Below are 16,191 nucleotides of genomic sequence, written 5' to 3'. Positions count from 1 at the left end.
CAGCTAGATAGGTATCTCGTGTCACATATTTTATTGAGGCTAGCTGTATAGGGAGACATCCTGTAGCTATATACTATCTACTATATACTATCTACCCTGCAACGTCCATTCTGTGCATCCTAGTGCTACAATGCCAAAGGGCCCACTGTCAGAGAGTGATTGTGCCTTTCCGAGTGGATCAGAATAACCCCCTAAATCCCTCCCTAAACCAGTGTCTACCCATTGGCCTATATTATTTTCCTTTCCCTCTCCCTCTCTGCATCATGTTTTTGTGTTTATAAAATCCATAAAATATTATCATATTTATGTCTTCATACAATTGCCTTGTAGTTTTCTGTTGAATTACTATGAAAAACTATGATTCCAAAGAAGATCTCTATATTTTGTTTCTATACTGTATCTATATGTTCTGTGTTCCCCCATTGAGTACATTTTCTCCATTACAAATAAAGAGAACTAAAAAAGACATTTCATGACTCTACCATCAGATAAATGGTTTCATAGAAAAGTAGGCACTTATTTACCTGCCCCATCTTTACAATAAAATATCACTTATGATAACAAAGTTGCATCTCAGAAAATCACATGAATTCAGGATCAATGTCCTGAAAAAATATCGTGAAACAGTATAGTAATGATGCCTAATACATGTTTGGCAAATGCATAGCACCATTTCACCACAAGAACCTCTTACCAACCTTCAAGCATGGTGGCAGAGGTGTGATGATTTTAAATCTGAGTACTTGTTTATTTTCACGGCGGCAGCATGGCAGGCCGCTACTTCCGGGTTCGGCGCTCGGAAAACTATCTAAAATAAAGTCCATGCCAACGTGAATTGGTTCATACCCCCACTATCCACGTTGGCATGGAGTTGATTTTAGATAGCGAGCCACCGAGCCCGTAGCGTGGGTGAGCGAAGCGAGCCCCGCAAGGGGACCCGCAGCGACTGAGACGCTGCTGTCGTGAAACTAAACAAGTACCGAAATTTGATTAGTCGGTAGAAATGAAATCAACAGTTAATAGGTTAACACTATTGTTCATCAGGCAATATGGAAACACATGAAAATGGGCAACAGGCTTTAGATTGACATTGACAAAAGGTTGGCATGAAAACAGTCAACACAGGAAAAGGTTGACATGCGTTATTCATGATTTTTTACAAAATAAATTACTTGGTCTTACTTTACAATCCAAGAGGGCATAGAGCTAGATTATAATAGTGTGCCAAATCTATCAAGGCACTGTGCCCGAAGTGCACAAGCGCCGCAAACCATGCAATGGTACAATTATACGTTGTCCATGTTGACAGATTTTGACATAGACACCAAAAAAGTTAAAATCATTTCCATATTGACATTTTCCCTGTTGACTTTTGTTAATGTTGACCAAAAGTCTGTCGACTGTTGACCAGTTGTGGACGACCTATTGACTATTGTCCTAATTACTATCCACCTAATGATCCACAGCCAAATATATTTGGTTGTTTTACAGACATAGATCACCTCACAGTCATTTAGTAGTTATTCCAGAGTATTTTAAGGTAAATTGGATCATGTGCCAGGACAAACACACTAACCCACCTACAGGTGAATGTCTATGGGAAAAAATGGAGGAATTTTGAATGTAAAAGAAAAAAGTGTTGACCTTCGAAGGTTTGTATGCTAAAACATTTATAAAAGGAACTAATTATTAATAGTGTAAAAGTTATCTATAAAGCAGGATATAGCTAAGATACTATGTTATACATTACCAGTTTCTTTGGTATCCAGTTTTGGAACTGTTTGCTTTTCAGGAAGAACCAACCTGTAGTATATAATATTCTATATAAAAATTTATATATAAATCACCAGTTGGCAACATCCTGCTGATTTGCTGACATAATTGACTCTGCCCTGAACTTTATGACTTTTATCCTGCTAGTTGGCCTGTCAACCCCATCTGCAACATTGCCAAAGTACAGTATGCCCCATTGTCCATCTTCATGAAGTTACAAAAACCATGGCTCAATCTCTCATTACCTTGATTACTATCCTTCACTGGTGCTTCCCTTCAGATTTATTCTTCTACAGTTTACCTTGAATTCTGTGGTTAGATCCATTTTTACACACCAGCTCTCTTTTCGTCTTTGCCATTTTTCTCACCTATGCCTATCCAGTTACAATATCATCTCACTCCTTTCTCCAAGACTTTGTCTGCATTGCTCTCCTATTATGGAAAACTTTACCTTATATTACCATACTCTATCAAACTAAAATTCTTTAAATACTCTCTCAAATACCACATATCAAGCTACTCTACCTTCTTCTTCATTTGTTTCCCATTTGCTCCCTTTACTGACTTTTTACTAAATACACATAGAATGTTTACTTGTTTTCTGCATTGGGGGCAAAAACATTACACAAGGGTTAGCATTACTATATCAAACAGTGCAGGAGTACTGAGTTTAATTCCCAAGCAGTGATTATTTTGCCTAGAGAGTGTGTTATTTCTGTGTTTGCATGGATTTAAACCAATCCCAACCAGTTTTGAATACATACAGTAAGGTACATGGTTGGCTCATTGGCTGCTTGCTAATAATTAATGCCATCATGTGTCTTTGTGCTTGTGTGTCAGGGATTTTAAACTGTAAGCTGCAATGAGGCAGAAGTGAATAATAAATATTGACTATACAGCATTGTATAATGTGTTGACTCCATGAAAAGGTAATATTTTATAATAATATTCATGAATATCAAAAAACTAAATGCGTCAGTAAACACCACTAATTATTGGACATTGGATTACTTTTGGAGGATTTGCCCGCATTGAAGCAGCTCCCTCACTGTTATCCCCACTGGTCATAAGCCAATTTACAGACCGCCATACAGCTATTTGGGATACCACCACCTAATATTAATCTTATTATATTATATTTGACAAATTGTATATTTAAGATGATATTGAAATTATAAATGAATTTTAATTCTAATACCCAATTGATCACGTTCTTTTTAGCATTTCACTATTCTTTTTTGATATTTGTATATATTGATAGGGAATTGAACCTCCCTTGCGTGAGCAGCTTGGCACAACATCCAGGTAGGCGCATGCTTTACCAAATGGTAACAACCTTGCTTTACATTCAATGCACAAAACAGAAAAAACAGCGCTCCAAAACAATTATGTGACAAGTGATTTGATTAAGTGTAAAACAATTTAATAACAAACATAAATGTAATCTCAAAAGAGAGTAAAAATTAGTATTCATGAATATGTACGCCAACAGTCTAAAGCTGCAGAATTTTTGCTTTCTACCATTACCTTAACTGAAGTTGAGGGTATAAATTGGGTGTTGCTGGAACATGGTCTTTATTTCCATCATAAATTAATGCCTCCTATTAAAATAAAGCAATGAGATTGCGAAACATTAGATACTGTATTTAATAAAAATCTAAACTGCCAGGTAAAATTCGGTCATAGTATTATAAAGTATACAGACAATAATAGAAGAAATTCTATTTGTGCTTACTATTTCTAATTTCTACACATGCATCTCCACTGCTCCAGATGTCTGTCTGCTCCTGAAAAGTCCCCAATGCTAGTCAGTGAATAAGACTTTGTTTTGACAAGCCCACATGGTATCCAGTGGAGCAGGTGGTGAGCGGGAAGGCATACTTGTGAATGACACATAAGGGATCATCTCATGAAACACTAAAGGTGTCAAGGAAATGACCCATTGTGCCGATGCATGTTTCAGGGAATCCGCAGAATCTAAAATGTTGGAAATCCTAGATTTGCCAGATCTGACCCAAAAATTAAGAAAATTTGAATTGGCGAGTCAGCTATACGTGGCTAAACCCAAACTACTGTGTGTCATGTTAAGCGATGAAAGGAAAACCTGTTTGTCTTTTTCCACACTTTGATCTTTTCTTGATACAACACTGCTGCATTTGTTGTTACCAATATATTTTTCTTTTTCACCTGCATAATGAAAATATAATAAACCCATATTGTAAAATTGTTCATTATTTCTGTTATCAATGCACACAAATAATTCCAATACACTCAACTGTTAGTTTATGTAGAAACAATAATAACAAAATAAGACTTTACAGTTTTATACTGATGCAAAATATTTACCCTTTTCATTGAAGTACAAAGACAATTTGGCATCTCTTGGTGGTTGCACTAACTTCTGAGGCAGAGTTGGCAGGTGTAATAGCGGTGGTCGTTTTTGATTTGATTGGCTTAATCCTGTTTCTCCTTCATTATAACTTCTATTTCAGAAATCATAATCTTTTTTTAGTCAAATATAATTTGGCATTTAGGAAATTCAAATTGATAACATTTAAATAATCAGAATACATTTATTATTGTAATATAAACTATTTAACTTGTAGTTTACCTGGCCTGATTTTTTTCAAATAAATTCTTTACTTTTCATTTTAAAGAGAGCATTAATCACAAAATACAAAAAATTATAATCAGTCTATTCTACTTAGTGGTAGTACAAATAAATAACATATTAATGAGACCTCATTAAATATTTTCATTCATATAACAACTACCAGCAGAATACTTATACTGATTACACATAATAATAACATAGATCAATTACAGTGTGATAAGGGGAAAAGGAAAAGGGAGAGCTGAGGGAGTTTAGGTAGGTCGGAATAAGGGGAGGGGGCAGGTTAGAAAAGAAAAGTACTATTGATAGTATTCTGACAAACTAATCCAATGTATTTAAGGGACAATCCTTAATATACAGTACTAGGCTTGGTGATATAAGAGCTTTATAAGACAAAGTGGTCTCAAAGTCTATCCAAGGAAACCAGGTGGCAACATAATCAGATTGCGGTACTTATGTAATATCTGGGCTCCCGTTTTTCTTATGAGACCGCGTCCCCTCGCAGGGCTCGCTGCGTTCGCCACGCTTTGGGCACGGTGGCTCGCTGCGCTCGCCACACTATATAAAATCAACTCCGTGCGTAGTTGGATAGTAGGGGTATGAAAAAATGGGGTGCATTTAACATGGGAGCCCAGATAATACATAAGTACCCAGATTGCTTTTCTAAGGTTGTATGATAGATAATAGATATCTTCCATTGGGAACCAGCCAGAAATCTGGTCCGGCTTTCCTGGAAGCCAAGGATTGTAATTGAAAACTTGATTGTTTCCCAGAATGGGGTAATTAAGGGGCAATTCCACCATTTGTGTATTAGAGTGCCTCTATCCTTACTACATCACCAGCATAAGGTAGATACGGAGGGGAAAATTGGTGTAAAATGGATGGACATCAATACCACCTAGACAGCAATTTATACTAGGTTTCTAGCACCGCTGGGTTAGTGGAGCAATGGTACATCACTTTACAATGTTTATACCATTTAATATGAATCCCTCTGGGAATAATGTCCGCATTGTAGGCATTACAAAAGGAAGAAATGTCAGGGAAATATCCATGCAATAAGATCATATATACCTGAGATAGTGTGTTTGGGGCCTATTGGATGGGAACGTATAATTTACAAGGATGTAATGTCTCTATGTAGTGTTGCCACACCTCCTTGATAGGCCAAAAATGGTGCAATTGGAGATAGAACCAGAAATCTCTTGGGGAGATGTGAGTATTTTCACAAAAGTCTGAGAAAGGTTTAATCTTGCCATTAAGGCTCATACACATGGGGCAATGTTAGGACTATTTCTAAGTGATCAGAATAGATCACTTAGAAGTTAAGCCCACATCGCCTCATGTGTTTACCCCCCAGCGATGGTGACTCATGGTCCTGCATGTCGCTATCGCCTCACTAGATCATAACTGCAGCACGGATGGTGTAATGGTTAGCATTACTGCCTCACAGCACTGAGGTCATGGGTTCGATCCCCACCATGGCTCTAACTGTGCGGAGTTTGTATATTCTCCCCGTGCTTGCGTGGGTTTACTCCGGGTACTCCGGTTTCCTCCCACAATCCAAAAATATACAGATAGGTTAATTGGCTTCCAACAAAAATTAACCCTAGAATGTCTGTGTGTGCATGTACATGTGGTAGGGAATATAGATTGTAAGCTCCACTGGGGCAGGGACTGATGTGAATGTTCAAATATTCTCTGTAAAGCGCTGCGTAATATGTATGCGCTATATAAAAAAACTGTTAATAAATAAATAAATAATAATAAATAAAGTCAAAATCTAGTCATCAGCAGTGTTCTCTCATCAGAGAACAATAAGCCAGCAGGGATAGCTCAGCACACATCACAGGTGCATAGTGGGTGTGCTTGAGCACGCTGCTTAGCTCCCTGCACCCATCACCCCATGTTAAAACATCTGGACTACCCTAGTCACACCAGCTTTCCTTTACCTAGAGAAAATGTACCCTGATGAGCCTGGAGGCAACAGTGGGTTGTTAAGAAATTATACCAGTGGAGTTTTTATTGAGCATTTCCCAAGTTCATATCATAGTTTTTTCCAGTGGCGTCACTAGGGTTGGTGTCACCCGGTGTAGTAACTCATGGTAGCACCCCCTCCCCCCCAACCTTCTGGAAGCCGGAGACGGGATGCTTGTGAAAAAAGTGGGGGAGTGGCCCGTACGTGATTGTATTGTGTACCTGCAGATTGCACATTTTAGCAAACTTTGTAATACCCATTACCCATAAATCCACATGCTGTAATACCAATTACACATAATGTCACACATGATGCCCATTACATAATATATAATAAACCGTAATGCCCATTACATACTATATAACAAACCGTAATGCCCATTACATACTACATAACAAACTGTAATGCCCATTACACATTTGACACATAAGTGCAACTTACCTACATGCTCAATGCTAGGAATTTCATGCTCGATGCCAGAGGCTTCATGCTCAATGCCAAGGGGAACTGAAATTGCTCGTTGCCTGTATAGTGGGACACCACAGGCTGCTCCCCTTGTAAAAAAATAATAGTAATGGGACACCACAGGTTGCTCCCTTTGTATAATAACAGGACACCACAGGCTGCCCCCCCCCCTGTGTATTAATAATAACAACAACAGGACACCACAGGCTGCTCGCCCTGCATAATAATAATAACAGCATAACACCAAAGGCTGCACCCCCTGCATAATAACAATAACTACAGGACACTACAGGCCCCTTCCCTGAATAATAATAATAATAAGACACCACAGGCTGCTCTCTCTGTGTTTGTGGATGTGTGGTTGTGAGTATGTGGGAAAGACCACTAGGACTCTAAAGGTTAGATGGTCCGAACATGTGAGAAATATAAAAAAGGGGCACATAGATCACCCCTTCTCACTACATTTTAAAGAAATTCACCACTGCTCCCCTAATCAAATAAAAGTTTTTTGGGGTGTGGAATTAGTTAAAGACAATTGGCGCCATAAAAATAAAGAGATTATTTTAGCCAAAAAAGAAATGAAGTGGATTTTTGACCTGAATTCCTTATCTCCACACGGTTTGAATTCAGAATTCAGACTTCGAGTTGAAGTGGTCTTATATATATATATATATATATATATATATATATATATATATATACACACATACATCTTAGGCAGCACTCTGGTGTCTTTCACAAGAATTTAGACCCACACAGGTTTCATCAAGATCTTTCGAGATTTTATTCTCCTGATGACCAGAATAAAATGTCGAAAGATCTTGATGAAACCTGTGTGGGTCTAAATTCTTGTGAAAGACACCAGAGTGCGGCCTAAGATGTATGGATGTATGCCACCCTGGATATGGGATTGAGCAGAGGAAGGTACCTGATGCAATTTATCTGAGCACAAGCAAGAGAGTGACGGCTATTTCCCTTGTTTTATATATATATATATATATATATATATATATATATATATATATATATATATAGCAGGGGACGGGGCTCGGCACTCCAAACGTTACTACAAGCCGTTTGGAGTGCCGAGCCCCGTCCCCTGCTGCATTGTCTTCATTTGCCCGGGCACCCGACGCAGCAATCTTTAACAGAGGAGAGCCGGATCCCCCTCCGCCTTATATATATATATATATATATATATGGAAAATATCGAGGAAACACACACTGCACACAATAAAGTGGATAGAAGAGCTGCTACCCTGATGAATGGGTCCCCTGTTAGATGGGAGCCGGTTTGTAAGATGGAAAAAGGGGGGGGGGGATTCAGGGTGCGCTAAACCTTAATTTATTGACCAGAATCATACAAGTAAAATAAATTTTTAATAAAACTGCCCACAGGGCATAGCAGTGACAACAAAGGTAGGTGTGATTTAGCTTACAATAGATCACTAAACACAACGTGTCCACTAGTGTAATACAAAGTCAAGCTGGATATTACAATAAACCCATAGCCCTATGGGTTTATTGTAATATCCAGCTTGACTTTGTATTACACTAGTGGACACGTTGTGTTTAGCGATATTACAATAAACCCATAGGCCTATGGGTTTATTGTAATATCCAGCTTGACTTTGTATTACACTAGTGGACACGTTGTGTTTAGTGATCTATTGTAAGCTAAATCACACCTACCTTTGTTGTCACTGCTATGCCCTGTGGGCAGTTTTATTTAAAATGTATTTTACTTGTATGATTCTGGTCAATAAATTAAGTTTTAGCGCACCCTGAATCCCCCCTTTTTCCACATATATATATATATATATATATATATATATATATTTATTATTAAACATGGGGGACCGGCACTCCACAGGGAATGAGAGCGAAAGTACTTAGCCTTCACCAAGATACAGGTATATTGGATAAAAAGGTGCAGCACTTAATGGATGAATCAAACAACAAAGGTTTAGGAAATCGATTTCCTAAACCTAGGTTCTGTGATTTAACCATGTTTGGAGTGCCGCACCTTTGTATTCACTATATATTATGACAAGGAATCACATACACTTGATATAGATGCAGCATACCAGGTTAACAGCTCAACAAACAAGGTTACAGCATCACAGGGTTTTCCACAGATTTCACAGTCAGGGTACACTCCAAAGCACCTAATATAATATTACATTACTGGCCTATCACACAGCTGCTTTTTAGAATTGGGACCAATGATCTGCCCTGGATACACATATAACAGGAAGTAACCGGTGCTGCTAATCAGCCAAACCTTGATCACATCATTTTTGGAAACCTGGACTAGATCTAATTTTCCTGCTGCTGCTCTAAAACCTGGACTGGATCTTCCACATTACCCTCATGCGGAAATATGCTGTCCCTGCCACACACCTCCCCCTTAGCGTCAACCACCACGGTGAAGCTAAGAAATTTTCATGCAAGCTCTCTCCCTCTTCCACCTCTTCTTGCATCATCCATCCAGGTACAGAGCCGTACTGTACATCACTTTACAGAGGTCGCTTACCTCACCCTCTTCCACCTCCCCTAGCTGGGGATGGGATGGTAGTTTGAGAGGGAGTTTTGGTCCGAATTGTGTTTTTTAAGAATGGGCGTAATTACTGCATGTCTAAACAATGAAGGAAAGATACAAGTAGAGAGAGAGATTACAAATTTTAATTAAGGTTGGGATGAGCACAGAAGACAAAGCTTTACTTATTTGTGAGAGTATAGGGTCAAGAGGAGAGGTAGTAGAGTAGGTTGAAGAGAAAAGTATATTTCCCATCATCTTTATTTGGGTTACGGTATAGATGATAGACAACGTCTAAGTCAACACTCATTAGGTCGACCACTAATGGTTGACTGGGACAAGGTCAACACCAACAAAGAATCAACATACCTTAGGTCGACACTGTCAAAAGGTCAAAACTGTCAAAAGGTCAACACAATCTTATGGTTGACATAGCAAGGTCAAAAATCAAAAGGTCGACATAATTTCTTCATGATTTTTTGGTGTCTATGTAATCGGACGTCGACATGGACATCGTATATATGTACCGTGTTTGCACTCCACTCTATGCCCACCTGGATAGTAATATATGAAAAAAACACCTTTATTTAAAAAAAAAAAAAAGAAAAACTCATGTTGACCTTTTGACTGTCCACCTTGCCCACATCAACCATAAACTTGTGTCGACCTAAGTTATGTTGACCCTCGGTATCAACCAAGTCACGGTCGACCTAGACATTGTCAATGTACTGTCTGCATAAGCAAATTAAGAAAATGTGCCAAATGATTCAGGTAGGGAATTGAGCAGGTCACTGACTAAGGAGCATACCATTCAATCTCAGAACTTAAAAATCTTGTTCTTGAAGTAGGAGGCAAGATCTTGGCTGGTGGCTTGGGTAAAGGAGGGTTGAGAGGTAATTTACATTTGTTAAAAAAAAGTCATTTGGAGTTAGATGAGTTAGAAGTGTTGAGCAAAGAGGAGAGTTTGGAAATATGTTTGTTTGTCAGTGTCCATGGCATTACTATAGGAGTGGAGATTCATGAGAGTTTTTGTAGGTTACTTGTAATTTAGAGTGCCACGGGTGGCATCTAGACCTACTGTATGTGGCGTGTGATGGGTAGCTGGAGCCAATGTGTAAAGGGCTATTTTCAGAGTCTGGTTTAGGAGTGATACAACCATCTCAGGAATAGTGAAAGTAGAAATAATTGAAATAATTAAGCAGTTGTTGCAGAGAGGAGAAAAGGTCTTGAAAACTAACAGCATTAATATGTGTGCAGTTTTGAGGTGGATTGGGGGACTTCAGGGACATTGAGCTTGAAGTAATGGAGGAAAGCATGCGGGTTATAAGGTTGTGATCTGGGAAAGGGAAAATAATGTTAATGAATTCCTAAAATGAGTTTAGGTTTGTGAATATAAGATCAAGGTACTGACCCTGAATTTCCCACAAGAGGTGGCACCTGCTGGGCATCCCCCCCGTGGGTCGCGGTTAGCCATGATTCACCAGAATAGGGAATCGTGTAGGGCTTGATTCGCCAGAGGTGGGGTCGCAAATTGCGGGAGGGGGCCATGGGGGATGCGAATCTCAGGAGGGGGCCACAGGGCAGCTGCAAATCACAAGAAGGGTGATCGCGGGGGAGCCATGAATCATGGAGGGGTAGCGCTCTCTCTGCACTCACCCTCTCTTCTGCCTATCTGTCTTTCTTAGCTTTCCTTTTACGGAAGTGCAGGAAGTTAGTGATACTTCCGGTCCTGCTGACAGAGGCGCGTTCTTCGGGAATCCAGTGGTCAGCGTTTTAGTGAAAGGGACTCAGACCAGCAACTGAAAATGGCACAATAGGAACAACAGGCAGTACCATATAAATACCTTGTGGGTTATTAGACTTTATATATTTGTGCAACTCAGGTGTGAGTGGGGCAAGCAGTTGGTGCCTGGATTTGGTGAAGTTTCACCAGCTAATAGAAGCAGGAGAAACAGTAAAATTTACCTGTAGGAGGTTTGTGAATGTTTTTTTTCATGCTGACAGGTTGTGGATGTTATTGTCAGTGCAGAATGATAAGTGAAAATCTCATGAAAAATAAAAAGTGGATAGTTGAGGCAGAAATGTGTATAGAGGGTGAATTGCATGGAGAGTTGTGGTACCTGTTGTATTTATTTATTTATTTATTAACAGTTTCTTATATAGCGCAGCATATTCCGTTGCGCTTTACAATAGCAGACAGTGATACAACAAAACAGGGTATTTACAGACAGTCAAAATGTAGGAGGGCCCTGCTCGCAAGCTCACAATCTATAGATTTGAAATATAACTAGAATCAACCAGATCCCACCTTGCAAATGGCGGTATGCCGGCCCACCATTGGCAGGGCATGTACATTTGCACGGCATGCGAATGGATGTTTTACATAAACATCCATACACAGCCTGCAGGGGAACACCCGTATCATTCGATGGTCGCCGGCCATCGAATGATGTGGGACATGCACACATATCTAAAGTTACTCAGAGCAACCTTAGATGTGCGTGCACATTGTGAAGGAAGATGGCGAGCAGCTGATATCTGGTGATGTCAGCTGCCGGACCCCCGCACCCGTGTCATTGGCCATTAGCATAAGAACGCCCAGCCCATGAACTGCTCACCCTGAATGAGGTTCCTGACTTTCCTTGGTTACTGTACCTCTTTTTAAATGGGTGAATATATATTCCAAATAAAGTCCCCATTCACTTATGCAACTTTTTAGAGGGAGAAGTCACATAAGAATTCTGTAGAACCACCCAGGAGTTTCGCATGTGACCCTTTTGCATGTGATACTGTACTGTATATCACATGCAAAACTGTATATCGCATGCAAAATAGGATGCATATCGTATTCCCCACTGCTGGGAGGCTGCTTGCATCGGAAGTCCAATCCGATGCACACTGGACTGATTTTCTCACTTTTCACACGATTTCTCCTTGATCTGTTGGAATTGGGTGAAAATTGTTCAAACTGGACAAATGTATGGCCAGCTTTAGTAACATCTACAGACCTTCAGCAATTCAAGAACTACCACAATACTGCATGTGTCACTCTTTAGGTTTTAGCCTCACCCTTGTTGAAATGCCAAACTTTGACTTGTAGTGTTATTCTTGTTTTCCGCAATATCTTCAATGTGCTGGAAATAAAAAAAAATATCTTTCATATCATGTAATATAATAATTTTATTATTGTAATAGTTTTCAAATGAGAACTTCGGAATGTTGATAAAGTTAAATAATTTTCTGTCATTGGCGGCTCCAGAGGTGGGTCGCCACCTCTAATCATAATACAGTAGCAAGATAAAGTATATGAACCCTTTAGAATTTCGAGGATTTTTGCATAAAAATGGAATCACAAGAATAGACAAGCACAGTCTGAATAAACTTACAACACACAAATTACAATATTATTTTATTTATATTGAATAAATCTATTTTAACATTTAAAGTAAAACATATTTTTTTAAGTAATAGTGCTGAAACAGAAAATAAATAACATTAAAACCATGTTGGCATTTTCTTGTCAGCATATTGCTGATTATGTGCTGTATTAACTGTTTCCTGTTTTTTTGTGTTATATTAGTATAAGCCAGGCATCTCCAAACCATGGCTCTCCAGCTGTTGTTAAACTACAATTCCCATCATGCCTGGTCACAGTTTTGCTATTAGGGGATTGCAAGGTATGCCGGGAGGGCCATAGTTTGGACATGCCTGGTGTAAGCAGTCTGCGGGATCTGTTTACTAAGCCTTGGAGAGAGAGAGATAAAGATAAAAGAGATAGAGATCCAACCAAACAGCCCAAAACTGTTATTATACAAACACATATGGTAACATGACAGTTAGGAGATGATTGTTACTTTGATATCTATTTACTAACACTTGGAGAGAGATAAAGTGGATAGAGCTTAAGTACCAGCCAATCAGCTCCTAACTGCCATGTCAAAGGCTACGTTTGAAAAATAACAGGAGCTGGTTGGATTTTCTCCATCCAAGGCTTAATAAATACCTCTTTATCTCTCTCAAAGGCTTAGTTTGTCTATTCTTGTGCATGGTTGCGAGAGGAAATGGCGGCAGGGGCGGGCATTCCTGTGGACGGCATTACATAGCTCACTAAGCATCGAATTTTTGCTGCTTAGCAAGTCTATCAGAATCACCCTCATAGTTCTGTTTCTTTCTGATTAAAGCATATTTCACAAAGTACTAAACTGTGAACCTTGTCAAATATGCAAGAACTGGGTGTACCCAGATTCAACTCTATTTTAATAAATCTGCAAAAACTGGAATGCCAATTCCATCCAGAAAAAATGTATGCAAAAAAAAAAAAATAAATAAATAGGGATGAGCTATTGCAAATTGAAAATATTGCTTATTTAAAAGACAGCTCCCAAAGGAATACCATTTAGCTTAGAGAGATAGAGCACAGAGTGACTTGGGGCCTAATTCAGACTTGATCACTCATCTGCAAATTTGGCCGCTGACCAGACAGAATGAAAACCAGCCAAATGATTTTCCCAGTCTGTGCAAATGTGAGATTCTCTGACCCTTCCACAACCCTGCAGAATCAGGCTGGTACTGACATAATATACCATCCATTAATATGCCTGGGCACCACTGGCAGAAAATGTCAGGTGTCCACCCACAAATGATGACAACATGTCCGCCAAAGTGCAAAGGCATTGCAAATAGATATTTTTGTATTTCATTTCTATTTGGCCTTACACATGTGAGCTACAATCTGTACGCATGTGCAGTCATTCAATAAACGATAATATTGCAAATTCACACAATAGCGATCAACTCTGAATACCCCATTGGAGACCAAATTGCAGGATATAGCCACAAGATTATCTTGATTAGATGATTAATAAAATGAATAACTCTGCCTAAGGGGCCCATTTGCTAAGGATCACATATGATCTGGGCGGGATCTTTACACAGACTGAAACTGAATTATTTCTGAATTGGTTGAGTAGCTCACTCCTGCTTTGCTGGACATTACATTACTGGCAATACAACTGTTCCAACTATTTTTGGTTTCTTAACTTTTACAAGGGGCCCAATAATCACTAGTACTTCTCTATATTGCCATAGCTTTAGTGGCCAAATGTTGTTACTACAACCTACATGCAGTGGTGAAGGGAGGGCGGTTCAGGGGGTGCGCGAGCTCCAGGCATCAAAAATTTTAGAAGATACATATGGAGGCTGCCAGGACCCTTACTCATAGTGTAGCTTCCTTGTAGCCTGGCCCAGCCAGTACTAGGATCTTCTTAGATGTGGCCTGTGCAAAGAGTGCACTTACAGTCAGCAATTAAGTGGTGTGATGTCATAGGTCACATCCCCATACATCTTTTGGGCTGAGGCAGGCTACGGTGAAAGGTGATGGGGACGAGGAACATGATTGGGCTGAGGATGATGATAGGACAAAAGAAGATGAAGGTCTGAGGATGGTGATGTGGCTGAGGAAGGTGATGGACTGTGGTCTGAGGAAAATGATAGGGGTGTGGCTAAGGAAAATGAGTATCTGGGGACTGAGAAAGGTGATGGTTGCTTGGAGCTAAGGAAGGTGATGAAAGATGTGGCTGAGAAAGTTGATGTTGTTGTGGCTGAGGAAGGTGATGGAGGCTGTAACTGAGGAAGGTGATGGTGGCTGTGGCTGAGGAAGGTGATAGGAGCAATGGTTGAGAAAGGTAATGTGAATGAGGATGGTGATGGGGCTGAAAGGTTGTATAGGAGAGGATATTTCACACCTTGGATAAAATAGCAGCTAGAGACTAGAGAAGATTGCATTGCCTGTATAAAGATTGTGCTGTCTGTATCAAGTTAAATTAGTTTACCAAGAGAATAGGTATAAAGAGTGAAAAGCAGAAACTTGTTAAAAAAGCCCCAAATAGATTGATTGATCCAATAATTCATTGGAAGGGGTTATGTTTCAGTAATAGATACATTGAAGAAGCATTCAGAATAATTCAGCTGATTCATAAGTGAACTATTAAACCAAGAGTGTTTAGAGCATTAAGGAGAATAGTGTGGTTAGCTACATCAAAATTTGCAGAAAGTTTAACAAAGATTGATTCATAGGCAACTGGATCAATTCCATTTCCTCTCCAAAACTTGTATGCCACTCCCTGAGTAAAAACAAAATATTTGTTGTATGTTGCCTTTGACGGCTAGACTATATGGTCCTGTTTTCAGCTGAAGGTTCACTAGGGTGCTTCTATAACAGCAAATCTCTCTTTGTCCTGTCATGTTGTTGCTGTAGAGAAAGGATTATGGAGAGTCCAGTGGCTGAGGTTATGATCCCTCATGTTGGGCATTGTAGCCATCTACGTGGTTTCCAGCCCCATGGTAACTATCACCGAACAGCCTCCTTGGTTTTGGACAAAATAGCTAGTAGTGAGTGCATGAGTGCAGTAAGTGCTGCAGATCAAGTGGTGAGAGCTGGGAGGTGACCCCCCACCCCTGAGCACTGAGGGATATATATATATATCAGCAGAACGGAGTTCTGGTATTTCAAACAATGTATATAAAGTAGTGGGCCTGGTGCCCTCATAGAAACAAAATACAATGAAAATACTTGGGGATATACTGTCATCAGGTTTAACCTGACAACAGTAATGCACTGAAATGTTGTTGTTCATCAAACCTTATGCGTAAGAATACGCTGCTTATATATAATAAACATACACATTGACCCATTTCCAATAATTTTCTGTCTAATTCCTGTGTTCTTAAGAAACTGGTGGCATTTCACCCTTCTGTGGACCACACGATGTAAAGTGTGGCATAATGTTTGTTGAGAGGCCAGAATCAGTCTGTGAGACAGAA

The 16,191-nt window shown here is 39.5% G+C and overlaps 1 protein-coding gene across 1 annotated transcript in view; it reads right to left on the bottom strand.

The window, feature by feature from the left end:
* Positions 1–16,191, bottom strand: part of C12H14orf39 (chromosome 12 C14orf39 homolog) — a 139,365-nt gene that overhangs the window by 32,813 nt on the left and 90,361 nt on the right. The window contains exons 9-13 of the mRNA XM_083166588.1: positions 12,439–12,503; positions 4,120–4,256; positions 3,878–3,960; positions 3,301–3,374; positions 1,751–1,803 (exon numbers count right to left, since the gene is read on the bottom strand). Coding sequence (XP_083022714.1) covers positions 1,751–1,803; positions 3,301–3,374; positions 3,878–3,960; positions 4,120–4,256; positions 12,439–12,503 — 412 coding nt within the window. The remainder of the gene's footprint in view (positions 1–1,750; positions 1,804–3,300; positions 3,375–3,877; positions 3,961–4,119; positions 4,257–12,438; positions 12,504–16,191) is intronic.

Source organism: Crinia signifera, chromosome 12 (genome assembly GCF_055691185.1).
Source record: "Crinia signifera chromosome 12, ASM5569118v1, whole genome shotgun sequence".
In the NCBI taxonomy this organism is placed as follows: domain Eukaryota; kingdom Metazoa; phylum Chordata; class Amphibia; order Anura; family Myobatrachidae; genus Crinia; species Crinia signifera.
The sequence above is the reverse complement of the archived record's forward strand: the minus strand, read 5'-3'. Positions and strand labels throughout refer to the sequence as shown.